We start from the raw sequence: 27,674 nt of genomic DNA on the forward strand, positions 1-27,674 counted from the left end.
CTTCTTTTTGCTCCATCGCTATATTCATATACCCATCCATACATACAAGAATATTTTCATAGGTCATCCATAAATACACAGGAGGCATGCACCTTGGCAGCTGGCACTTGGTCCTCTCCCTCTTTTTATAAAGGTGGAGAACCACAAGTATGATAAGAAGAATAACAACATAGCTACAAAGGTGATCAAATTGGAGCAAAAAGGGAATATAATGACACTATGATACCTATAATTATAGTTCTTCACAACAAAATAGAGTGGCGGTCCAATTCTGAGATACTCTGAAACATTATTAAAATACCCCTGTAGAAAACAGAATTTTAGTCTTAGCGTACACCAAACTAATAGTTCTTTTCATAATATATAGGTAATGAGGTGAAAAGTAGTTAAACCTGAAGATAGGAGTCTCGGGGAAGAACAATTTTTTGTTCCAAACCAGGTTCAATCCTAGTGCATAATGCCTATGAGATGTAAAGCAATAAAAAATTAATTAAGATGCATAGGAGGCACAAACAGATAAAAGGAGAATCTCACCGAATGTCAAAAGATAATGATTTTTTTTTTTTCAAATATCCACAAAAACTCACAATGCTAGCCAATGCACATCCAAGAAAGAGAGAAATGACAACTATTTTCACTCCCCAAAGACTGAGAATAGGTGCGTGGACTTCCTGAAATGCAAATCAAAGCTCAACTGGATTAGACATTAAGGAAAGACAACCATAAAAAGAAAAAAAAATTTACAAGAAAAAAGAAATTCAAAATCACCACACAAAAATGACCCTATTTTTTAAAAAGCAAATATTTAGCATGAATGACTCCTCAAGAGTGGACAGAAACAATGTTTATCATTAATGATCACAACTATAATAACATGTATACTATACTAAAGGTAGATATCATCATGCATTTTACAGTCAAGTTTCACAAAACCTCTAGTCTCAACAAAACTGTTACCAGTACAACATGGAAAAGTTGTAAACCTTCGGAGTGCAGGTTGGTTCAACATCACTGCTATCAATACTGACCAAGACAGCAGGACTAATATAAACATGCCTAAAAGTAATGTTCAAAAATTGTACATGTTCAATTATGGTGTTTTACAAAATCAAATGATGCACCCTTGACAATTACATGTCTTAGTGAGGCATGTGAACAACAACCTCCACAAACAATGGTGGAGGTTTAACTTTTGTAAAATTACTTTATCTTTAAGGTACAAATAAATTGCTTTGAAACACATAATATTGACAAATTTAAATATGTTAGAAACATATCATATGCATGACATGCACACTGAATGATAACCCAGGCGTGCATAAAATTTTGCTGACGGTCAGGGAGTACAACAGGCCTACCAAACTAAATAAAAGTAACCAATCTCCACACTCTGCGAACATATTCATATTATTATGAGTATGTATGAGACGGGTAAAATTGTGATATCAATGTAATTACCCACGTATAAAAAATATACATGTGTTAAGATAAATTAATAAAACCTAAACACACTTCCTGAGAACATGGTATAAGAAACATAGGAGGAAAAAATCACCTTCCCCACCATTTCAGGTGGTTCGCCATCAACTCCTACATGAATCATTCCCAACGGCCACCTTAAACACACTATCTAACCCCAATAACCAAAATCATACCCATAAACCCAGTACTTTCTCCTGATCTGCACCAATAATGAACACAATCACCACCCCCAACTGCAGATTTTGTTGGAAAACTCAGACCAACAAGACGCCCGATGACCAAGTGAAACATAGCTAAGCGGCCCCATATGGCCTAATCGGCTCCCTAAGACTGACAATGTTACACTGCTCCATAATTTTGTATTGAATGAGTATATTGACAAATTAACTGTTAGATTACATTGCCTTGTTCTAATTTACATGCTTGCAAAATATCAAGCTAATCAGATACCAAAAACTATCTCATCACAACGAGTTTAAATTTAACGTATTTTTAGCTTAAAAATTATATGCAAAACATGAGTTTATTAATCAAATGGTAAATAACATCCAATTAATATGGTATTTACTATTTAGCATGGATGCTATGAACAAGAAGAATATGTGATCAAACTATTCAATTCTCAAAATATTAATCTAATAAAAAGTTTTGATAGGTTGATGGCGCAACCATAGTGTGGTTATGGAGCGGTTGATGGAGTTAATTACCATTTGATTTTTTTTTTATGCTTTATTTGGTTATTCTAAAGTCAAGGTTACTTTTGTAATTTTACTATTGTTGCGTATGGCGATAGTTGTGGACCTTGGATTTTCTTTTATTAACAAGTCTTATTTAGTGTAGTATTTAAGTGTGGGCTTTGGTTCATTTCCATCAGGGTTTGGTTTACTAGTCAAAGGAGTTCTAGTTCTAGTAGGAGAAGTTAAGATTTAGGGTCTATGTAAGTGTGATATTGTACTCCAACAAGTTAGAGTTGATCAATAAAAATCGAATGTTTTGCATATTGAGGAAAAACACAAATTGGGAAGAAATTCTATTTCAATTTCTTTTTTTCCCCTTTGATCAACCCTAAATCAAATCTTTTCCCTTTTCTAACCCAAATTCGTTCTTAAACCCTAACCCTCTTTCTAAAGGCTCTAAACCCAAAATCCAAATATTATCCTAAACCTTAACCCACCACATGCACATGTAAGACAAATTCTCCAAATTGTCCCATGTCAGTGGTGTAATGTCACAAAGAGTTACAATGATCACATAACCATACATGTGAATTCTCAATTACAGAGGACATTGAGGGTACTTTCCATTGAATCCATTGAGTATAAAACCGGATCATTGGTCTAACCTTTAGAAGATAAGACTAACATGAAAATTTTGACAAACAAAAAGAAAGAAAGAAGATAATTCCGCTATGAAAATTATGAAGATTAAAAGGCATCATAATAGCCTGTGAATGTATATTTTCATAGGTCAGCAAGAAAATTAATTACAGGGAAATATATAAATTTAAATCAATCAAGCATTAAAAAAAAATTCGCTATTACAGTTCAAAATAAGGAAATACCAGCATGCAAAATGAAGGAAATACCAGTAAATGCCAGAGAAAAAGTCCTTCAGAAAAAGGTAGCCAATCCCTTTCCAGAGGACCTGAAGACAATTGAAAGTTTTTTAGACAACTTGGCTTTTCAGAAAATAATTTTGAAAAAAAGAAGAATAATATATAATTGAAACAAACTCCACGAGCAATCTTAATCCATTTTGAGCAAAACTACATGACCTCAAATTGGGACAACGAAAGACATTAGCATTTATAATTAAAGTGAGGCTATGTGCCACTTCCACCATAGGTAGACATTAGGATACTGAAAGATGGTCAGGCTCTAAAATGGGGTATCTTTAAAATTTCTTTGACATTGGAAAAGTAATTCTGTGAGATCAGAAACTACCACTGCCAGCTCTTGAATTGCCAAGTGTGACATGTGGTTCACTTAGTGACAATCTTTGAATTCGTAGTCCTATATTCAGCATTTCTTCCCAAAAGTTCCAGATATACCTAAATGGTGAACCTTCAAAATTACTAATGAAAACAGTACTCTAAAATCCATATTTCAACACTAAAACGAGAAACAAAAAAAACAAAGATTTCAACTTGAACCCAAATACTAAAAGTACAAAAAACATTGAAGGAGATAAAGATTAATAAACATACCCTTTTGATTAACTTGCTTCATCTTTGACACAGAACATGCACGCAGTTCCTTTTTGTGCTGGAAGGGAAAATCAAACTCACAGGGTCGCTTTACTGTGTCCGTGTGTGTGTTTTTTTTATTTGGGTCTGCAGCTGAGGTGGAAATGGGTCGGGTCGGTTTGTTGGGTGGGTTCGGATGTCAACATTATTACGGATCATATATTCTAAGCCCGATTTCTATTGCTGGCCCAATGACATAAAGGCTTTAGGCTTTTTATTTGTCAATTGTGCATTTTAATTACTGTTTCAGTGTACGTGTGTTTTAGACTCTAGCTTAAATGCTCAAAGCTATTTCTTCTTTTTAAATATTACAATGCAGCTATGAAGCTCAGTTCCATCGCTGAAAAGAGTTTGAATATATGTTCTGGAGCAGGACTGGCTGACAAAATAAAATGTGATAAATTGGCAAGGAATTGTGATGCACCACGGCTCTCTTTCATTTGTGCTCGTATATCTTCAACCAGGGACGGACCCAGGTGGGGCCCAAGGGGACCGGCTCCACCCTGGGTCCAAATTTTTCTTTTTTTGTTATAATATTTTTTATTTTTGTAGTTAGCTTTTTTCAAAATCTTTCCGCAACAAGCCTAACTAACCTCACCCAAATAATAATTATCCAACCAAAAAACTTAACAAAATTGATAAAAATATTCACAATGGTAATTGTGTTTTAACAAAAAAAAAAAAAAACTATTTTTCTGCCAAAGAACTAAAAAATCATGTGTTATTAGAAAAGTTAAAGCTAAATTTTTTGAAACTACAGTAAACTGGTATAAATACTAGTTAACTGTAGCAAGTTGTTGAAAATAAAATACAATATTTTATTAAGATTATACCTCTTCCTTCAATTAAAAAACTTAAATTCTCTCGCTTCCTTTATTACTTTAATAAATTATTTATATCATTTTAAATGATGTTATTAAAAAAAATAGAACATTTAATATTAGATATATTGTAAAGTGAGGTGGTAAAATAGATAAAATAACTTTTTGAGGTACTAAAAACTAAAATTTTTAGCACTACCAATGTAAATGCTCTAATTTCAACAAAATAAAAAAATTCCTAGCCATTCTAGTATTAAAACTAGACATTATTTTGTTTTTTATTTTTTATTTTTTTTCTTTGTTAGTAAATAATTGCATCTTAATATATTTAAAATTAATAATTTTAAGTATTTATAATTTTTTAATATTATATGAATGTTTATTTGGAGTTTTCTTTTTCTTTATACTCCAACCTTCAGTAGCTTAAAATCCTAGGTGGGTCACTGTCTTCAACTGAAAGTTGAAAAGTAATGAAATGGGCTAATCCTACAATTGAACAAGAACTTCTAAAGTGCCTCGTTGAGGCAGATTCAGTAAGTCAATTCCTGTTCTTTGTTCAAGGAAAATTATATCTGTAATCATGAACTAAGCATGGAAATTTTAGTGGATATATAAATATATGCTTGCTATAATTTATGTACGTTAAATATCTGTTGAATTCCGTAACAATAATGGAACAAGGAAGGTTTTGCGCACACAGCTGTTGGAGTTATTTGTTGTCACGGTTTGGTCCATATGAAACCAGAGAAATCGAGTACGACTAAACCAACCAGCAAATGCCATCCATCAAATCGCTCACCTCTCTAAAAATTGGCTAGCTGAATTCCAAGCAAGATAAGTCAGCATTGATTCAACACCGATCCATAATCAACCAACGAGGAGTAGGTGGAAGCCTCCCCCTTCAGGTTGTTTCAAAATCAACTTTGATGGTGTCTTCCCAAAGGAGAAGAAATCTGGTATAGGAGTTGTTATTAGAGACAACAGAGGCTTTGTAATTGCTTCATGTTCGAAGGTGGTGCATCAGGAGCTAGGACTTTCTGATGTTGAAGTTATGGCTGTGGTGTGGGCTCTATCCTTCGCATCAAATGTAGGTGTGAGGCGGGCTGTGTTAAAGGGAGATTCAATGGCAGTTATCTCGGGTTTAAGGGAGGACGAGAAGATATTGGTGCCATACGGTCTACTATTGGAGGATGCCGAGTTATTGTCCCAACAATTTGATGAGCTCTGTTACTCTCATATAAAGAGGGAAGGCAACAGTTTATCGTATAGTCTGGCCAGATATGCAGTATGTATATCAAATTTTCTAGTTTGGATAGAAGATATATAATATCACAATTTTATTTTGTATTACAAACCGATTTATCGGGTTTTTCTTAATAAATTGCATTGAAGTGGTTCCTCAAAAAAAAAAAAAAGGAAGGTTTTGCACTGGGTATGTGGTAGATCTCTAGCTCAACAACCTCTAATGGATTAACTATTAAGCCTTGTAAAATAAAATAAAATAACTACCTTTATGTTCCTACCGTTGGGATCTGCACAACATTAACCTCCTAATAATACAATTTTTTAAGATTAAGAATTTTTGTGATGAAGAGTTTTAACTTAATGATAAAATTTATAGAGTTACTTAGATGATGTACTTTAAGTTCATCAATTAAATTCAAGCATATAACTGTATTGGCCAATACAATATAAACAATGATATTTTTTTCAATAACAACTAAATTTCATACTACTATATATTTGAATTTAAATAGAAAACCTAATGAATTGTACCTAAAGTTTCATCTTGGCATGTTCATGACTCATGAGTGATTAGCTAGGATTTGTCACATATCACACACATATTCACCATCTCTTTCAATATCCAATCTATGCATTCCTAGAAAAGAGTTTCATCATGTTCTTGAATATTTTTCCTTGCAATCACATGTTTTGGACGATATAAACCATTGAATGAGATGATATGATCATTGGTCACCATAGTCTAGAAGATAGATTTCATCAGACAAATTGGTGTCTAACACATTCTCAATCTTGTAACCTAGACTCTAAACTTAGATTAAGGATTAGAAGATTAAACTTATCCTTTGTAATCTTCTCTTTCTAGATTGTAACTAGTAATCAAATTTTTATACTTTTATTTTAGATTGTATCTAGGACCAAAACAATATTATTTTTTTTGGCTATTATCAAAGAAATGTACCATTTTAATTCATCAATAAGAATAATACACTTTTCAATTTGGTTTTTTTTTTTCAATTAAATAAGTGTCAATTCGATTCTAAAACCCTTGACCTAAGAGGGATAATAATAATAATAATAATAATAATAATAATAATAATAATAGTAGAACCTCCACTATTTCTTGAGAGGTAATAAACACGATTCCACCCCATTTGCGTGGACCATGTGCTCAAAACCCAAATTTTGAAGCTTTTGAGGATTGGGGGCGTGATCTCTCACAAATATTGCCCAGAAAAACACATTAAAATGAGAGAAAAAATATAGATAATACTTTGATATGAAAATCATGAACTTAACAAAGATTAAGAATTTTTTGTGATAAAATGTTTTAACTTAATGGTAAAGTTTATAGATTTACTTAGATGATGTACATTAAATTTTCCAATTAAATTCAAACATAAGACTATATTAACAAGTACAATACAAATAATATTATCTTTTCAGGACAATTAAAGTTAATACCACAATGTGTTTTAATGCAAAAAAAAATCACCACCATTTAAGTCACTCGTCCAAAAAAGTTGCAATTGAGGATGGGGGCGGGCTCCCCTATATCTCCAGTTTTCTCATGTTTTTACACTAATGAAAGACACGTGGCAAGCAACAAATCCTAAGGTTATAAATAAGCCACATAATTTTCTCTACCTTTTAATCCATTTTAGTTTTCAATAAAATTTTTCTGGGTTTGCTTCAATCACCTGTTACGAAAAATGATCTTTCAAAATCATATTTTGATGGTTTCCACTGTCACAAAATGATCAGCCACTCCAGACCCATATATAGGAAGCTCAAGAACTCTTTCAAGAGCTTCAAAGTTTTATGGGAACAACTTTTGATGGAGAACAGAACAATGAATTGGGTCTTTGATTTGGGTTTTATTACTTGTGATTTGAATGTGAAGAGAAAGGCCAATTAATTGGATAAATGAATAAAAAAAATTAAGGAATAAAAGATTAGAGAAGAATATCATGGCTGCTTTCAAAGATTTGAAGAAGGAGAGGAAGCTTTCAAAGCTTCCATGGCTGATTCTTTCACAGCTTTCAAAACATATTCAGAAGTCTCATGCCAAACCCAAAACCCATCGGATCTCCCACGGCCAGAAATCCATATCAAACCCGATGTCTCACCTCCCCAAGCTCACCGAAGGACCTCAATTTCACACGCCTCCGCCAAAACGAGCCTCGATGCTCATAGCGGCATAGCCATGAAACCCACCGTGTCAATCCAAACAGCAATGGTTTCTTGTTTTGCTATGCCAATCTTAGCTGTGAAACCCATAGTTCTAGCCCAAACTCATTGCCATCAAGTTCCGATTTGCCAATCTGGACGCATCTGATGCTCAGGTAGGTGAGCTCCATTAGGGGGTGGATGTTGGAGAAAGATGCAAAGAAGAAAGAAAGACAAAAAATTGAGAGAAAAAAGTGGTATTTGACGTGTGATTTTTCTAACCTTAGGATTTGTTGCTTGCTACGTGTCTTTCATTGGTGTAAAAACAAGGGAGAACTGGAGATGTTATAACGGGAGGGGAGCCCGCCCCATTGAAGATACCGCATCTTTCAAACTAATGTCCAGTGGACCAGTGTTCACGGAATGTAAACATTGTGAGTGAGCAACAATAATTTGCCTTCATTTTTCAGTAAGATCTATAAGACATTAACAACTTGTTCAAGGGGAAAAAATATGGTCAAAAGATAGGAAATATATTTTCTTTTATAAAAGTATATATGATATTATAACCAAAATTGTGGGGCCTTTTTGCAGTTGGAGGCTAAGGTAAATAGGTAATTGCCAAAATGGCCTATATGTTAGAGATAGAATGCATACTCTATGTCAAGTCGGCTCCCATATCATGTGAAATTGTGATTTTCTAACTTATGAATCCCACATCGATAACTGAACAATTATCCAAAGTTTCTGCGTCTGGGCTGCACGACCCAACCTACTTTCATTTCATATATGAGCTTTCGGCCCACTGAGTTGTTTTTTCTTAGTGGAAAATGGGTCACTCATGTTGGTGACAACGAAAGAGAGGCCCATTATCACTAAATCCTATTGGTCTATCTCCTTCCAAACAATTTTACTTCATGGGCTCATACGATAAGGCCAAGGTCATGTGTCCTTCACATATATTCTTCATCACCGCCACTAAAATTATCTTCAAGCTCTTCCATAAAGGTTAAATTCCAAGGGTAGTTGTACAAGACTTGGTAGCTAGTCAATGTTATACTTAAGCGTTTAGACAATATTTTGAGATTAGAACTTAGAAGTGGGAAATAGTACTCTTCATAGACTTGCTAGGTAGTCCAAATTGCTTGGATACAAAGATAAGTTAAAATTATTCACTTCATTAGGACCAAATCTCAGGTGGGGCTCAGTTTGTATTCTTGGTGATCTATTTGAATTTTGCAACACTATAGTGCTAACACTGGCTGAATCCTAATCTTAGTTATGTTTATTTTGAGTGATAGATGTGGGCAACATTCATATATATATACTAGCCTTAGAGCGTATTATGAGTTTTTTTTTTAGTGGTTCTATTTTGTAGCCAAAAGAATAATAAAAAAACGTGTTTTTATTATTATATATATAATTTTATTTGAAAATTTAATTTATAAGTGGAAAAAACAATTTGAAAATCAACAAGAGATTGACCCTATTTTTGAGGCAATGTTTTAGTAGAAGTTAGATTTGTATTTTTACCAGATTGTTTTTTAGTTTTGTCTTTACTTAAACATAGGGATGCAGGAGTATTTTAGAACCATAAAAATGAGGAATCCAAACAGGAAAAGCCCCTTAAATAATAATAATAATATATATATATATATGACAATTTTTATGATTTTATTGATAAAGTATCTTTGATTTGTTGGAGAAAAAGAATTATTGTAGGGTGCATGCCTCCTGGCATTTGCAAGAAACAATGGAAGTTGTGGGAAATTTTTTTAATTAGACCATGTTTCCTTGCGAACAAAGAGAGTACATTTGCATACCGTTCTTTCTAGAACTAAATTTATAAACAAATCAAATTCAATTCCAGGATATGAACCATTGACAAACGGACTTACGAAATGCATGGAATGGTCGATCAAGAGTTTTACAACATGATTGTGATGTTAAATTTTATGGAATGTGATATACACCAACATGTGATTTTTCTAAGGCCATATTTGGCATGACCTTCATAAAGAAGAGAGAATAAATTTATCTATAATTATTACATAACAGGTTACAGAGGCTTCAATAATGAAACTCTATGTATGTGGAATAGATGAGATGAGATGAGAGTATGAGAATATTAATTTTGATTAGTACATCACATGATCCATAGATTGCCCTTGCAATTGCATACGATCATCTTTAACACAAAACATTTTAACTTGTTTACATTTTTTTTGTTTTTCTGGAATAACTTGCTTGATTCTTCTAATTTGAATGAAGGGGGAAAAAGGATCACGACAAATATTTTGGTTTTAAGTTAGCTTGGGGCCTATAGCATGGAAACCACAAGTTGCCTAACAGGAAAGCGCATCTTTCTAAGAAATAATATATCTTTAGTTAAAAAATTGAATATTGAGAAATTATTTGTAACAATCCAAAAAAAAAAAAAAAAAGATCTTATGGTTTGACAAAGAATATTCAAACACCAAAATAAATAAATTGTACACTTCTCTAGCAATTTAATATGAACCAATATTTCTAATTCTTTAAAATTTCAATTTGTTTCAAAGAAAGCAACTTCCTAATACAGTCAAAGATATCCCCCCCCCCCCCCCCCCCCCCAAGTCCTTTTGTGAAAAATGATTTGTTTTGACCAATGGCAAAAAACAACACGTTTCTACTTGATAATTTTTCTGACAGTGGACTATGATCTTTAACCATCAAAGTTAGCCATCAATTGGCCCTAGTAATGGTAACTAAACCAGTATGGTCAACTAATCTTTGTGCAGAGCACAAGTGACGTGGTGCACACCATTTGAAACCAAGTACACGGCCACATTGCTTAAACAATATCAAGCCACTGACTCAACAATATATCATCATCATCATCATCATTGATTAAACTATTAAATCAATGATAACATCCGTCACAGTAGTAATAAGGCATCACTCTTCAAATCAAACATATGATTGTTTATTCCATTGGAGAAGCTCCTATAGTCCTCATTTCCGAATTCCACAATATCTTACATTAAAATCATGATTGCAGATGATCTGCATGACTTATACTAATGTAGAGAACTACATCAAAAGAGATATCCCAATCATGGCCTATCCAGTAAAATATGGTATAGACCTAAAAAAAAAAAGTTGAATAATAACAATAAAATAACATATCAATCCTTCAAATTACCATTGTTTTGCAAAGGAAAGCATCGCCATACTTTTTTTTAATTCCCCTTTTGATGCATTCTTCTGTTTGCTCCATTGCTATATTCAAATACCCATCCAATGATCCAAACATACAAAAAAAATACCTGCTCGTGAAGATTACAACCCATCATAATAGCCTCTGAATGTATATTTTCATAGGTCATACCGAACAAAATGAAGTGGGGTACACCAAACATCAGCAAGATGTTCATCTACAAAGTGTAAGTCTTCACCACTTGCCTTTATAGCCAAGTAGTATTTCTAGGCCTTCCTAAGATGCACCCCATCATAAAAGATTGGCCAAAAGGTTCTGTTTAACTACTTCCCCCCTACCTTTGGTTTGTTTCGTGACAGAAAAATTTAATAAAAAATGGGAGAGGGCAAATGTCCCCATGCATGGAATGTCACTTTTATCTAGATATCATGATTTTCAGCAAGTAGCTTTTTTTCCTCCTAAAAACTTATAGTAATGTTGTCTGAAGTACTAGATCCCTATTTAGAAATTGCTAATAATCTATCAACAATGAGTAGACATTGTACTGAGGATACTTAATAAACAATACAGTGCAGGTTATGCATTATAGATTAAGGTAGGAGTGCTCTAAATGTACAGTGTAACAGATGATAATTGTGTCAGCAAGAAAATTAATAACAGCGAAATCCATAAATTTAAATCAATCATGCTTTAAAAAACATTCTGCTATTACAGTTCAAAATAATCACCAGTTTGCTAAATGAAGGAGATACCAGTAAATGCCAGAGTGAAAGTCCTTCAGAAAAAGGCAGCCAATAGCTTTCAAGAGGACAGGAGCTGAAGACATTTGAAAGTTTTTAAGACAACTTGGGTTTTCAGAAACAAACTCCATGAGCAATCTTAAACCATTTTGTGCAAACCTACGTGACCTCAAATTGGGACAATGAAAGATATTAACAGTTGTAAAATGGGAGATCTGTAAAATATCTTTGACATTGGAAAAGAATTTCTGTGAGATTAGAATATACCAGTGGCTAGCTCTTAAATTGCCAAGTGGGACATATGGTTCACTTAGTGACAATCTTTGAATTTGTAGTCCTACATTCCACATTTCTTCCGATAAGTTCCCAATATACCTCAATGGTGAACCTTCAAAATTACTAAAAATATTAATGACAGAAAAAAAGGATAATATATATGGTAAGTGAGAAAATAGGGAAGAACTAGTCTATTTCAAAGGAAAACATTAGAGAAAATATTTATTTAGATTAATTTGAGCTTAGAAAAGGAATTAAAAAATTATCTGGATATTTGGAACAGAGGCAACCTTGGTCCACCTTGTGCTTAAGTATACCTCTAATTGGGAACTGAAGGATAGCTAACATGCTGAAGTACACCTTTAATTGGGAATGAATGATAATCAGCATCTGTATATGGTATACGAATAACTAGTTCAGTAAATATAATACAAAATCGTAATTAGAACAAAGGAAGGAATCTTAGTAGGTTCTTTTTGTCGGAAGTGAGAAATGGAAGAGAAGAGGAGATTGACAGAACTCACAAACTTTAATGAAATAATTGCACTGATCAATTTAAGATTCCCTGTATATTGTGATTCTTGTACTACAACATATATTCTACCACTGGGACACTCTCGCTCCTTCCATCTCCCTTTCAAAGAACAGTAAAAAAAATCAAGCTTCAATTGTAGAAAAGCTGCAAAGGTATCTAAATTTACTACTCACCTTAAAATTTTGCAGGTCAAGGAATCCTTTATTAGTATGGGAAAAGAAAAAAATTTCTACCCTTACTAAGTTCAGCAGGAAGTATATATCATATTCATTTTTTCCCTCTTGGATTTCATCAAGAATATGTTATGGCCAATTCCTATCCTTCTACTCTTATAGGAAATATGCTAAATGTTGATTTGGGATATTCCATTTTATGTGTGACGACTTTCTAAAAACATTTAGTGTGATGAATAATTGCATCAGGGTTGACGAAAGAATTGTCCAATAATAACATGAGAGCTCTTGGTAGTTAGTGATCTTCCGTTTATGTTCTCCTTATAGCTTTAGTTTTGCTGACTATAAATATAATGTTATGTTTTTGAACTAGAAATAAGAAGCTAAGTTTCAAGGAAATATATCAATTACAGGGTTAGTGGTTCAAAAAATAGGTGAAAAACCGGATCATTTGCTGACACTCATAGGTTTTTTCAAGGATACTAAGCAAGAGTTTGTTATGTGGATTTGTATGATATCACATAAACTTAAAGATGCTATCAGTTGGATGATCTAACTTCCAACTTTTATTAAATACGCAGTCTTGGACCCCTTCAGGCAGTATGTCAGTTTGACTCAAATCTTATTCAATGAATGTCATATGTTAAAAACTTGAATATTGAGTGTAAAAATTGCTCATCAACAAGTGTATAAAAACATATTTCAATAATAACAAGAAAAAGAGGAAACGGAAAGGGACAAACATTGCATTTAAGTTGGCCCCCCCTCTTGCAGTTGCAGGCTTGCTGCGTGGAGGAAAACGAAGAAATTGCGTTCTCCATACATAGGTGACAGCGTAAATGAATGGGTGGTTGATCTGGTTGTAAAGCATTTATCAAAAGGCGACAAGGCGTACAACACAATAATATAATGTGATCTAGCTAGAAATCAATAAATGTTTAGTTGGGAGTTGGATCGGTTTCGTATTGAAAAAAGTTTCAGCAGTAAGTTTAACAGCTTTGTCTTCATTTAATGATAAAAATTAATACCCATAAAAAAAATGATAAAAATTAATTATTAAGAGCCGCATTAAAACTATTTTCCAAAAAAAAAAAAAATTTATGATAAAGAATTTTAACTTTTTTTTTTAGGGGTATAAAGAATTTTAACTTAATAGTAAAAATTATAGTAAGTTAAAATTCTAGAGTTATATAGGTGATGTAATTCTAGAGTTATATAGGTGATGTATTTCTAAGTCCTGCAATCAAATTAAAAAATACAACTGATTCTCAAAAAAAAAAAAAAATTCAAACATACAACTGTATTGACCCGTACAAATACGAATAAAGATTTTTTTTTTTTCCAAAGGCAACTAAAGTTAATACTGTGAATTTAAATTTAATTAAAAAAAAAAACTAAGGAATTGTACTGGCATGTCAAGTAATTAGAAATGTCCTCCTTTATTGAGTGTCCTGTTAGTAATGGCTTATTTGAGTTTGTCTTGAGAGGAAAGTGATGTGGTAGTCTGATGTCCACAGTGGAATGTGCTGAAAGTTTGAGGGCTGGTTTAGTAAGAGATTTTTAATAACGTTGTTTAAGTGTAATAAAAATATGTGTGGGTGAAAAAATATTATAAAAATACGTGTTGTGGTATTTTTAACAATAAAAACTGTTGTTTAAACAACGTTACCTAACAAACCTTGAGGTTCTCATTTGCCCAACTAGTGTTTTGCCTTCTACTGAGGTGGGCTTTAAGTAAGTACCCCCCTCCCTCCAAAAAAAAAAAACCCATGGCCATCAGCCCATCACGCGATGCCCCCTTGAGAATTACAACTATGATTTAGATCCCAAGTTTTAACTATTAATGTTGGTTTTAAGCTAATTGCACAATTTAGGGTTCATTTGTTTAAGTAATTAGCCAATTAACACTAGCATGCTTGGATTACCACCAAAAATCTATCTTTGTATTTCCCGACTCCAGCATTTGAAACCTTAACCCAATTACAAATAGACTCACAAAATACAAATTTAAATACAATTAAGTGTTTAATTACATGAAAACTTTGGTGTGGAATATGTTAACACATTAAGATCCTAACACCCTCATTTTGAAAAATCCACCTACCTATCACAAAGAGAGTTTGATTTGAGGAAGCTATCGATAGTGAAAGATATATCTTGCTGAGTTGTGAGAAAAAAGAGAGAGAATTATTATCAGCTAATCATCAGTATGGCAACACTATCGCTCCTATGATTGACACGAACAAGTCAAATTTGAAAGGGAGAGGAGAGTGAACAATTTGAGTGGATGGATGAATTGGAAAATCAATTAATAATATTAATTTTTTCCATTATTTTTAATGTTAGTATGCAAGTGATAATATTAGTTCCTTACTTCCTTAACAGTAACAAAATCTTAACTTATTAATAATAGGTTTGCAAGTGTCAACACAATTTATTTATTCTATTTAACTTTTTTTTTTTTTATGAAGTGAAAATTTAAAAAGCTAAAAAATTGAAGATTTTTTGAGAAATTCTTTAGAACAATCTTATGTACTCAAGCACCAAAACAAATAAATTGTACACTTCTCTAGCAATTTAATATGAATGACATTGTGACATTGTTCAGGTGGGAATTCATCAACAGATGGAGAAATTAACCAAAATCTACCGAAAGTCTTGATATTATATAAGTCCTTTAAAAGAAATATCTAATCTGGAGAGTGAATTTTTTATTTTTTATTTTTTGAGAAGAAAATCAGCATACGTTTTATTAAAATTCTACTTAAATATATACTTTTGGATTAGGTTTTTAACCATTGGAGGGTCTCTTCTAGTTTTAGCCAATAACGAAAATCATCTACCTCTCATGCATATCTTGCTAAAAACATGTGCTATCTCATTCCCTTTCCTTCTAACATTGCTACCTCACCCCAATTTCTTCCGCAAAGCTTTCAGCTTTGGGCTGAACAAACCACCTTATTTCATTTCATATGGGCTTTAGGCCCATTAATACTAAAGCCCCGTGGGTCCAAACCCTTCCCCTAAATTCTACTTCATGGGCTCATACCATACCGTCAATGTAAAACTAAAAACAAAGATGTTTTTAAAAACCATTTCTCCAAAATCAATAAATTATACTCAAGTAAAATTTGAGTCTAATATAAGTACAATGTCAAATAGTTTACTTGTAATCAAAAGTTATCTCCAAACAAACAATACCAAAAAGGAAAAATGCTTCTAAAAGCTAAACAACAAGCTGCAATAAATAAATTTATCTGTTAACAACAATATTTGCAACTATAAGTAAAGAAAATGGTCACCAATCACTATGCTCCTCTTGTTTCTTTAGCAAAATTTGAGTAAAACTAAAGTTCGTTGCAAAGTATTTTTTTTTTTACAATCCTAGGTAATTTCAAAAATAATATGGTGTCTCCCTAGTAACAATTTTTTCTAAGCTTTTAAGTTTATTTACTTATGTACAACTTTTATAACCTCACTCTTTTGTAGGTACAAAAATAATTTAACCAACTTTCAATGAATAAATTACAATACAACCATAAAAATAATAATTGCAAATGATTTACATGATTTTATAAAATTAAAAGGCCGAGAAAAAAAAAACCCCTCAATAAAAGGGAAATATATTTTATTTTAAGTTGCATTATATAAAGTATAATAATATCATAACCAAAACTGTGAGGCTTTTTATACATAGGGCCTAAATGGCGATATGGTAGTAGTTGCTCCAGCCCCATTGTTGTAGGCTTGTAGCATGTCAATTTCTGACCAATGAATCCCATATCGATGAGTAGTGCACAGTCCTCCAAAGCTTCTGAATTCACAACCCAACTTCTTTCATTTCCTATGCACTTTTGGCCCACTGGATTTTTCTTTCTTTGTGGATAATGGGTCGTGCATGTAAATGGCTTCAAAAAAGGCCCATTACCACTAAAGCCCTGTGAGTCCAACTGCCTTCCACACAATTCTCCTTCATAAAAAAAGTCACTCCCATGCGGTAGTAGCTACTCCAACCCCATTGTTGTAGGCTTGTAGCATGTCAATTTTTGACCAATGAATCCCACATCGATAAGCAATTCATAGTCCTCCAAAGCTTCCGAATTTGGGCTGCACGGCCCAACTTCTTTCATTTCATATGCACTTTTGGTCCATTGGGTTGTAACTTCTTTTTTTCGTGAATAGTGGGTCGTGCATGTAGTTGACCTCGAAAGGCCCATTAACACTAAAGCACTGTGGATCCAACTCCCTTCCACACAATTCTCCTTCATGGGCTTGTAACATAAGTCCACCATATTTTTTTTCTAACATAGTTGAAATTATTCACTTCAAGAGGACCAAATCTCTTGTGGGGCTAAGTTTGTATTCTTGCAGGTATACTTCAGATTTTGCAACATTGAGTAGTGCAAACATTCTCATAATCCTCATCTTCGTTTGTTTATTTTGAGTGATAAGACTTGGGCAATATTCATATATGATAATAATTTTTTTGATATACATACATGATAATTTTTATGATTTTATTAATAAATTATCTTTGATTTATTGGGGGAAAAAGAGAGTAAGCCTACAAACCGTTCTTTTTGGGACTAAATTAAAAAAAAATAGTAAATAAATTTAACAAATCAAATTCAGTTCTAGGTTGTTAGCCTTTGACAAACAAGCTTATGAAATGCATGGAATAGTAACACTAGGGTATGATTTGGTTACAACATTATTAATCAAATGCATTCAAGTTTCACTAGCATTTCCATTTTAAATGATAATATGGTTAATCCATTTTTTTATAGAATGAATGACATAATCAATCTTAAATAAAATTTTATCAATAAATATAAGCCATCAAATGTGAGTGATGTATAATTACTTTCATATGAATCCATCACTTTTTCTCTATTAATCACAAGTGACCACTTCAAAGTTGTGTTCAAATGCTTTCTAAAAACAAAATCCACAAAAAAAAAAAAAAAAATCAGCTAAAATTTTCTTGGTTTCTTCCGTAAACCTTCGAATATACCAATTAACTTCCTACATATCTCCCTTGATAGCTCCCATCACATTCAAGGCATATCTCCCTCTAATAACATAGTTGAGGTCACTTTCTTGATGTTTATTTTTTTCTAATTAACATTAATGCGCGAGATTAATAGGGATATATTAGTTAATTATGTATTTGTTTGTTTGTTTGTTTATATATATATATATATATATATATATATATATATATTAGTACATCTTAGCGGCATTAACCTATTGGTAATAAACACCTGTTCTTTCCAAGCACATACCTGGACTGTACAAGTGCAGTTACATGTCTCATTAAGAGCACCTAGTTATAGGCTTATAGCAAATGCCTCATGAAAATAATCTTAACCCCACCTTCAAGTGGAAGTACACATTTCAATTTTCACCAAGTACAAATTTCAATTTTCACCTTGATCAGGACACACGCAAGTCTCACCTAGCATAACTGTTCCTCATCAACTGGCAAAATGTTTTTCCAAGGAGAATGACATTTATTTTTTTAAGAACTTATGGTTGTGGTTGGCTGGCAGATGGGGCAGGTTTTGCACTTAACCCTCAAGTACATTGTCCCTGGTCTTTTTGAAGTATTTTAACACAGATATATTGGTGAAGAAGAAGAAGCTCCTTAAAGGAATAGTGCGGTTGCCATTTAGAAAAAAAAATTGTATAAAACTTTGTCAAATGCATTTTAAGCTATTTGATTCAAATGACTGGGAACTCTTTGCTCAAAGCACCCATTAATAGGTGGTCTACAGACAACAATGTACTTCATCATTCGATGGCAAAATCTTCATCACTCCACCCAGTGTAAGAGTAAACGTCGTAATTCCCATCAAGCTGCAATAATAGAACTTAATCTAACCCCACTGCAAAATGAATTAAACAAGCTTAGTATCACACAAAAACTTTAAAATATTTTTCCCATTGTCCACAAAACGTTTAAGAATACATAATGAAACATATCACGCCATGGTGTACTAACAATCTAAAAGCAAATACATTAAAAAACAAAACAAAACGATGCATGCAAATGCAAGCTTTAAGAAGTTGATGCCTTCTCGAAACAACAACACAACAATCAACTCCCTTCAGTTAGGCAATCGATTTTGGCATGCCTTTTTCAAGAACAGAGGTCCAAAATAAAAGGTTGAGAGAAACCGCTATTTGAAACTCTATGAGAACTTTCCTCGAGCACTTGGCGTGCCTTCTTTTTAAAGCCATGATTGAGTTGTCCTTACAAAGAGCATGCCAACTCATTAAAACAACCAAGGCAAAAAAAAGAGAGAGAGAGTGAACTTTCGGAGCATAGAGCAGCTGGAATTAAAATACTACGTTTCTTATATTGTGGGTCTTGCTTAGAGTTTTGTTTAGTAGTGGTGGCTCTGGTCTTGTAGCTGGTTTGAAAGAGAAAGAAGTTGAGAGAGAAGAAGCTTACAGATAGAAGCGTAGAGAGAGTTCTAAAGCGTAGAAAGAAAAGTGTTTTTTTTTCTTTGTTTAAATACATGACTTTCTTTACCAGTAACAAGTATTCCCTATTTCCCTTTAGACCCCCCAAAAAAAAAAAACAAGTATTCCCTAAAATTAAGTAAATTAAGGTCAAATCAAAACAACACTAATTTAATGGTTTAGATTTAGGTGGGTATCATACTACCTAAAAAAAATGGAGAGTAGGGTAGAATGACCCAGTTTTGTGAGAGATGCTACGTCTATAATATTTTTACAACATTTTTACAATAAATCACAAGTGGTTAGTTGTTATTGGTTCAAATTTGAACCTAATACTAAGATTACTTTTTTGCCCCAACAATAACAACCAGTAACAACCTGCTACTTAAGATTTGTTGTAAAAATGTTGTGGACATATTATTTCTCTTTGTAATAGAGAGATGCTACCATAATTTTAGGACTATAATATTAAGCTTAATATTTTTTTATTTTTTTTTATTTATACTACTATTTAAAGAGCTTCCTCTATTTGGGATGCTCATTTTTTTTTGTTCAAAAGTGCTCCTACACTCTTATGTTTAAGTAGAGACAAAACTAAATGACAATCCAGCAAAAATACAACTTTAACTCCCATTAAAACATTACCTAAAAAATAAGGCCACTCTCCTATTGATTTTCAAATTTTTTTTATCCATTTATAAATTAGATTCTCAAAATGAAAATTATATATATATATATATATATAATAAAAGTACAAGGTTTTTTTTATAATCAAAATAGGACCACTAAAAAAAAAACCTCCTCGTACACGCGAAAAGCATGTGATAAGGCTAATGAAATAAAATTTGTGAAAATATAATAGTTAACTAAATAAAATAAATAAATAAATATCTTTTTAGCTACAATTTAACTAAAGGAAAAACTTGAGTATTGTTATTTAAATAAACAAACTACGCAATCCAACATCATTGCGAACTCACCTCGCAAACCCAACTTCACTTCAGCGAACCCAGCTTCATTTTAGTGAACCTAGTTCATAAAACCCAACCACTTTGAGCAGCAAACCACCATTTTAGTGGGTGAATGGAAATCAATGCAAGATGTTTGGGTGTGGGTTTCTGTGAAATTTTCGGATGAGGAACAAATTGGGTTTTGGTCTAATTTGGGTGTGGGTTTCTTTCAAAATGTTTCTGAAGATTTTTTGTTTTTTTTTTTTTGTTTTTTTTTTATTCGTAGGATTGAGTTATTCCCTCCTGAACTTGAGTTTCTTGTCAGTATTTTTTTTCAAAGCCTCATGGAATAAATTATTTGAAAAATACCTCCAGTTAGTCACACCACATAAGTGTAAAACTGCTTGGAACTCGAGTTTGGTGAGGCCGAGGTGTGCTTGAAACTTGATTTTCACAAAGTTGAGTTTCAAAAATGAGGTTATATAACTAAATAACTTGCAAAAGAAGTTCTTTAATAATATAATTGGCAAAAAACTAATATTTAACAAAAAAATGCCTGAAAAATTATATGGATGTATAGAGGTGATTAAGAGCTTTCTTGGGATAATGGAAAATGATTACATAAATAAAAACCCAACACCTTTTCTTATAATAATGTAAACTTGGACAAAACTTAAATACAGTATCTTAATTAGGTGTTATTCTTTAAGTTCTTTTTAAGATTTAGTCATATGGCTACTTAACTAAAAAATACACTTTCATTCTATAAAAAAAATTTACATGACAAAATCTTAAGAGATGAATCTAATGAACAACACTTAAGTATTGTACCTAAGCCTTGCATTGAAAACTTTTGGAGTCATGGAACAATGCTTTTGTTATAAAAAAAAAAAAACATAATTGTGAGTTAATATTGTGTTGGCAAATTCAATGTCAAAAGTTTGAAAATTGATTGCAAACATTCCCATGTATTCATTTCAGTTGAATTGAACTTGTAACAACTCAATGAGATTGAAGATTCCAAAGAAAAATATAGAAAAAATAAATAAACCAAAACAAGGTTGAAGAGCTAAATGAAAAAAATTCAAAGTGTCGCATTGAAAATCTAGATCGAGAGAGATTGACGACTTTGAGCGAGAGCTTTGAATTTTGAATTTCAATTATTAAGCAAGGTTCGCCTCAAATTCACCGGCTACTCAATTGTGTGAGATTTCTTAGAATTCGTCATATTTGATTTTCTTAATTATTTATGTAGTCAACCAACCCTCAATTATACTTAGATTTTATTTGGATATTCTATGAGATATTACCATAAATAATTTTGACTATTTATTTCAAGAATAGTAGTTTTGTAATGTACCAATTTTATAGTAGTTTTGTAACCTATCATGAGATACCATAATTTTAGGATTATAATATTAAGCTTACTATATTTGTATGTCAGATAGAATCACATTAATTCTTTTACTTTCCCTTTCTCATTCTACACATCAGCACGTGTTCTCAAATATAAGATACCAAATTTTATTATAGTGTTCCATAAGTATTAACATATCTTTATTAGATGGTATGTAAGTGTATTACTTCTTACTTCTTTTAATTTTTTTTCTTGTGTAAGATATTTAATTTGAATGTAACTACTAATGGTAATTTCTATTGCAAATGGCCTTAAATTTTCAAGAATTATCTCCGATGAAAATTGGAAGGTCTTTTAGCTCAAAAAACAACTCAAATTTCTTGAATAAGCAAGCTTATTAAATAAACACGCTTAAATTCTTTCAATTCACTAATTTGGAGTTTGCGTAGGTCTTGTTGGATTGAATTTGTAGTATTTTTCAACTCAGTTCAATTCATGTTATCCTTTTTTGCGATAAAAGATAGAACTTTATTCATAAAATCCAAGAGAGTAAATACGTATACAAATATAAAAAGACTTGGGCTTACACAAGTCTTTTTATAAAGAAAAAAAGGTGGCACAGAAAGTGCTTGTTGAAATGCTTCTTAGGGATTCAGTTTTTCCAAAACTTGTGGCTTTGTGTTCTGCTCATCAGGGGGTGTGGGTTCTTGTTAGTGTGGTGTTGAAATTTTTTTTTTTTTTGGTTAGCAGAGGAAAAAGGCAACACCTATGTGTTTAAGGTGGAAGGGTTTTTATAAAGAAATAAAATTTTGGGTACTTGTGGAGATAAACTAATTCTTTGTATGACTAAAAGAGATTAATTTTATATATAATATATATATGCATGAGTGACTACTTGTTAAAAATGATGTTGTGTACAATTTTGGGCTTGCAATTGTGAACTTTTCTTTGTGAAAACTTGCAGCTGATAAACGGGTATGGGGGTCTGCTAGATGGGAAGTCTAGCCTAAACAAACTTGCAACTGAAGGCCTCAGAAAGATCACGCACAGTGATGTACCCCTTTCCTACTATACAGGACTTTGGTATGTTGTTTGCTTATTCTATAAAGATTGGAATAACTTGAGATTTAGACGAAGGTGATTGTGCTACATACCCTTTTAATATGCATGTCTCAAGGAGTAGTTTAATTAATTTAAGATCTCCTTTGATTTTGTGGGCATCTTGTTCAATTCTCCCTGTAAATGTACACTAAACTTCTAACTTTGGCTTTTCATTGTAAAAAAGGTATGCCTGGTATGACCACCTATGCTGGTTTCCATGAAGTTTGTTCTCTTTAAAAAGGAGAATATGTCTTCATTTCAGCAGCATCCGGTGCTGTTGGCTAGTTTGTTGGACAATTTGCAAAATTGTTAGGTTGTTACGTAGTTGGAAGTGCTGGAAGTAAAGAAAAGGTATATTCTATTTGGGTATATACCTTTTAGTACTCACTGGCCCTTCTTTATCTACAAGCTGCTCTTTATCTGAATTCCACATTGATCAATTCAGACAGGATGGAATCTTCCTTCCCCACAAACCCTACTCAAAAACAGTCTTTTTCTCCCTCGATGATTGTGGAGTGGGCTGGTGGCATGAATGTACCATTCACAAAAGAAGTTTTTTTTAAAAAAAAGAAAAAACTATTTTTAAGCATGAAAAACTCATCTTTTTTTTGTGATGAATTAGGTTGATCTATTGAAAAATAAGTTTGGTTTTGATGATGCTTTCAATTATAAGGAAGAGCATGACTTGGATATGTTGCTTTGAAAAGTTCATTATGTCATTTGCATAATAGTAGTTTAAAATTGTAATCTGAAGCTTGAAGGAAATACAGGTTCCTTGGCGGATTAAGTTGTTCTTTTTTAGCGCTGTGTAGTATTTTAATAAACTGGAAGCGCCATTACTTGATATGACACTACATTTTTTAGGTGGTCAATAGTTCTCCGATTCACTAATCTTCAAAAAAAAATTTCTTTCCTCTTTTAGGCTAGCCAGGAGTATAATAATTGAAGATGGCATTGAATCCAGGCTTACATGGAAGGATGATAGACCCCATTTTGTGTCTGTACATCTGGTGAAGAGGGTCAGGTAAAATATTAGTTTGCTGCCTTACACTCGGAGTTAGAACTTGTTTGTAACCTGCAAAATGGCTTATTTAGCATCAAAATTTCTCTATGTACAATTTTATCTAAAGAAAAGTGCTTAATTACTCATATTACATGAAGTATTTTTAATGCATTCGTGCCAAAATTTATTGGAATTACTAATTGCATTTGTTGCAGTTGAAAACTCAAGTTGAATAGGCAATACAACTTAACTAATGCCAACCCTCTAGGATGTTATTGCAATATTTTTGTATGAACCCCTTGACATCCAATTTGCAAGTGGCTGATTTTGTATCTTGACAGGGAACCAATTATACTTAGTTTTGCTACTAATTTACCACCAAGGTCCTTAAACTTGGTTTTTCTCTAAAAGAAATAAATAGGGACCTGGAGAACATTTATGTGAAAAGAAGTGCAAAAGCTGTGTGTGTTACTTTGTTAGCAATAGCATATTGATGGAATAGTTTACAGTGCATGCTACATATCTCCCTAGAAATAAATAGGGCTAAGGATATGATAAAGTTTTTGGCTAAAATTTAATTTAGTCACCTGAGTTCTATTTCAATTTTCACATTAATCCTCAAGATATCATTTTTCTTAATTTAGTTCATCACTTTGTCAAAATTAGCCAACAACAAGATTTGTTAAATAGCGATTGAATATTTAAACTGAGGCAAGTTTTATGATTGCTTTTAGCGTAATCTAATATTGTCTTATGACTCGAGGTGCACCCCATAACTCCGGGTTCAGCATAATTAGATTTTATCTGGCTTTTGCATCCAAATTTCCCCAAGATGTCCCATAACCAAGGGCAGTGCAAAAATTTCAACTTGCAAAAATTTCTTGGTTGAACGCTCTTAGCATCCTCATCAATCAAACTACATAAATACACATCAACTGCCCCAGATCTCATAGGGGTTCCTTTCTTTCCAAATATATGGTTATTACAAAATTGTTAGAAAGTATATTTTATTATTTTTGAACAATTTTATCTTGAATAATCAGTTTATATCCAGCCTCCTTCAACACAAATTCCATGCAAATAAAGCACCACAACAAGGCTTGCACATCCAAAGCTTCACATATAGTAATTTTTGCAGCTGTCTTTAGTCCACAGCTTGCACATCCAATGCTTCTCATATAATAATTTGTCAAATACTAATTTTATTTTTGAATGATAGAAAATCAATCTCCCTTTCAAAAAAAAAAAAAAAGACAATTCACTAAATCACTAAAGATAAACATTTAATCTCCCATTCATTAAAAATAAAAACAATTCACTAAATCATAAACAATATCTCAATCATCAATTTATACAAATCACTGTCAATTGACTGACCGAATATGATCTTGTACTGGAATTTTTCTAGCATTTTTTATTATTTTGGAACGTTGTTTATTTTCCCTTGAAAACACTAGATTTGATGCCAACTTGTATTGAAAACGTTCCGACCAGTTCTTTTTGTGGAAAATTCATTGTTAACATTTTGATTATTACCAAGATTGTTATGAATTGATATAAGTACAATTATATGTGGTGTTGGTATTGCCTAATGTGGCTAAAAATAATAGAACTATTGGTTTTTTTTAGAAGAAAATAATAGAACTATTGAATATAACAAAAGTATGATCATAGTGATTTGGTACTACCCAATGTGATGTTAGAATCATCAAATGTGAGAAAATAATAACGATACCACCAAATGTGACAAAAGTACAATTAGATGTGATGTTGGTACTGCCCAAGGTGATGATGAAACTATCAAATGTGAGAAAAAAAATTAGAGTACCACCAAATGTGATAAAAATACAGTCATTTTTTTAAGTTCTAAGCATATTTAAGTAATTTTTTAGGTTATAGGGTCATTTCGGTCATTTTTTAGGTTTTAAGATATCCCAATAATTTTTTAGAGTTTCAAGGTTATTTTGGTAAGTTTCAATTATTAGAATGTGTTTTGGTAATTTTAGTATATTTAAGGGTATTTCGGAATTTTACAAACTTTAAAAGTATTTTTGTTGTATATATTCGTTGATTATTAGGTAATTCGATGAGGTTGGGTTGGGTTGGCTATGCCCATATGTAATGTTGGTACGACTTAATGTGACGATAGAATTGTTAAATGTGAGTAAACAAAAAGAGAACTATTGAATGTGACAAAAGTACGGTCATATGTGATATTAGTACTGCCCAATGTGACGATAAAATTGTCAAAGATAAAAAAAAAAATAATATTAGGGTACTACCGAATGTGACAAAAGTATGGTCATAAGTGATGTTGGTACTACATGGTGTGATAATAGAACTGTCAAATGTGAGGAAAAAAAAAGAGTACCACTGAATGTGACAAAAGTACAAACAAATGTGATGTTGGTACTGCTTAATGTGACAATGGAACCATCAAATGTGAGGAAAAAAAAAACTACCAAATGTGACAAAAGAACAGTTACATGTGATGTTGAAATTACATAATATGATAATGGAATCGTCAAATATGAGAAAAAATAAAGGAATCACCAAGTGTGACCAAAGTACAGTCATATGTGATATTAGAACTGCACAATGTGAGGATGAAACTGTCAAATGTGAGAAAAAAAATAAGGGAGTCATCGAATGTGACAAAAGAACTGTTACATATGATGTTGGAACTGCATAATATAAGGATGGAACCGTTAAAATTTGAGAAAAAAATAAGAGAACCACCAACTGTGACAAAAAAAACTATCATATGTGATGTTGGGACTGCACAATATGAGGATGAAACCATCAAATGTGAGAAAAAAAGTAAGGGAACCATAGAATGTTACAAAAGAGCTGTCACATGTGATGTTAGAACTGCACAATGTGAGGATGGAATTGTCCAATGTGAGAAAAAATAGGGAACTACCAAATGTAACAAAAGAACTGTCATATGTGATATTGAAACTGCATAATGTGAGGATAGAACAGTCAAATATAAGAAAAAGGTAACCTAGTATAGCAAGTTATCTACTAGTGGATACTGTACCCCTTTTTTTGTAGGATACAGTAGAACTACCCTTGTTCAACAATTCAAATCTTTTAATTAATTAATAATTACAATTAACATAATTGAGCCTAATAAATTTCAATTTCTTCAAAAATGAGGCTCAAAATACGAAAATAAATTAAACTATGACATTCATAAAGTTTAAACTAAATCCCAAAATCTAAAATAAGTCAAACTAATAAATTAAAGAATATATCATATCTTTTAAAGTATAAAAAGTATTGGATGGCATAGATGGACATTCATAAGGTTTAAAATAAATCCCAACAAGTATTACATGTCTATTAATTTATTTTTCAAACTACTAAATTAATAGACGATTAGTACTTGTTGGCATTCCAAATATTTACTATATCTTTGTGTATAATGGATTGAACATGTTGAAAGACAGACCCTACAACAAAAGCCCAGTGATCTAACCCCTTCCACACAATTATCATTTATGGGCTCATTTAATAAGCCCACCACCGTGTGTCCTTCTCCATCATATTTATTTTTCATCACATCCCATGTAATAGATGATGATTATGACAAAAGGAGAAAAATAATGGAGAAGTCCATATATTTAAAGCCAATCATGCATTAAAAAATATTTTTTTTGTTAAATTTCAGATTATTTATCAGTTTACAAAACAAAGGAAATACTAGAAAATTCCAAAGAAAAATTACTTTAGAAAATGGCAGTCAATCCCTTAATGACACAGCTGATGATTACACCCATATGTTTGCATCATGACCACAACATGGATTTCAAGAGACAACTACATGAGCGATTGAGACCATTTTACGCTAAACTACATGACCACTAATTGGGAGAATGAAAGATCGCTAGCATTTGTAATTTAG

The 27,674-nt window shown here is 32.2% G+C and overlaps 3 protein-coding genes across 10 annotated transcripts in view; 1 reads left to right on the forward strand and 2 right to left on the reverse strand.

The window, feature by feature from the left end:
• The window catches only part of LOC142631702 (uncharacterized), a 65,517-nt gene extending 61,649 nt beyond the window's left edge, over positions 1-3,868 (reverse strand). The window contains exons 1-6 of one of the 6 annotated variants that reach the window (XM_075805983.1): positions 3,689-3,867; positions 3,426-3,532; positions 3,044-3,126; positions 588-671; positions 393-461; positions 227-303 (exon numbers count right to left, since the gene is read on the reverse strand). In XM_075805983.1, coding sequence (XP_075662098.1) covers positions 227-303; positions 393-461; positions 588-671; positions 3,044-3,126; positions 3,426-3,507 — 395 coding nt within the window. In that variant the 5' untranslated portion in view covers positions 3,508-3,532; positions 3,689-3,867. Of the gene's footprint in view, positions 1-226; positions 304-392; positions 462-587; positions 672-3,043; positions 3,127-3,425; positions 3,533-3,688 lie in introns of all 6 variants that reach the window. The other 5 variants (XM_075805982.1, XM_075805985.1, XM_075805984.1 and 2 more) reach the window with 5 other exon arrangements.
• A 1,150-nt stretch (positions 3,869-5,018) lies between these two features.
• LOC142631464 (uncharacterized) lies at positions 5,019-5,875 on the forward strand. The gene is made up of 2 exons (XM_075805638.1): positions 5,019-5,081; positions 5,492-5,875. The coding sequence occupies exons 1-2, from the start codon at positions 5,019-5,021 to the stop codon at positions 5,873-5,875; spliced, it is 447 nt and encodes a 148-aa protein (XP_075661753.1).
• Positions 5,876-10,905: 5,030 nt separating this feature from the next.
• LOC142632149 (uncharacterized) lies at positions 10,906-13,668 on the reverse strand. Of its 3 annotated transcripts, none has more exons than XM_075806565.1 (5): positions 13,629-13,668; positions 12,702-12,811; positions 12,495-12,567; positions 12,169-12,289; positions 10,906-12,060 (listed from the first exon to the last, which is right to left on the reverse strand). In XM_075806565.1, exons 1-5 carry the CDS (start codon positions 13,633-13,635, stop codon positions 11,886-11,888), a joined length of 486 nt encoding a protein of 161 aa, XP_075662680.1. In that variant the 5' UTR covers positions 13,636-13,668; the 3' UTR covers positions 10,906-11,885. The 3 variants fall into 3 exon arrangements, 2 of the variants coding, with proteins under 2 accessions (XP_075662680.1, XP_075662679.1); XM_075806564.1 differs by having other exon boundaries at positions 10,906-12,069; XR_012843740.1 differs by lacking the exon at positions 13,629-13,668 and adding an exon at positions 12,886-13,549 and having other exon boundaries at positions 12,169-12,567.
• Between the last annotated feature and the right edge of the window lie 14,006 nt (positions 13,669-27,674).

The sequence above is a fragment of the Castanea sativa genome, chromosome 4, assembly GCF_040712315.1.
Source record: "Castanea sativa cultivar Marrone di Chiusa Pesio chromosome 4, ASM4071231v1".
In the NCBI taxonomy this organism is placed as follows: Eukaryota; Viridiplantae; Streptophyta; class Magnoliopsida; order Fagales; family Fagaceae; genus Castanea; species Castanea sativa.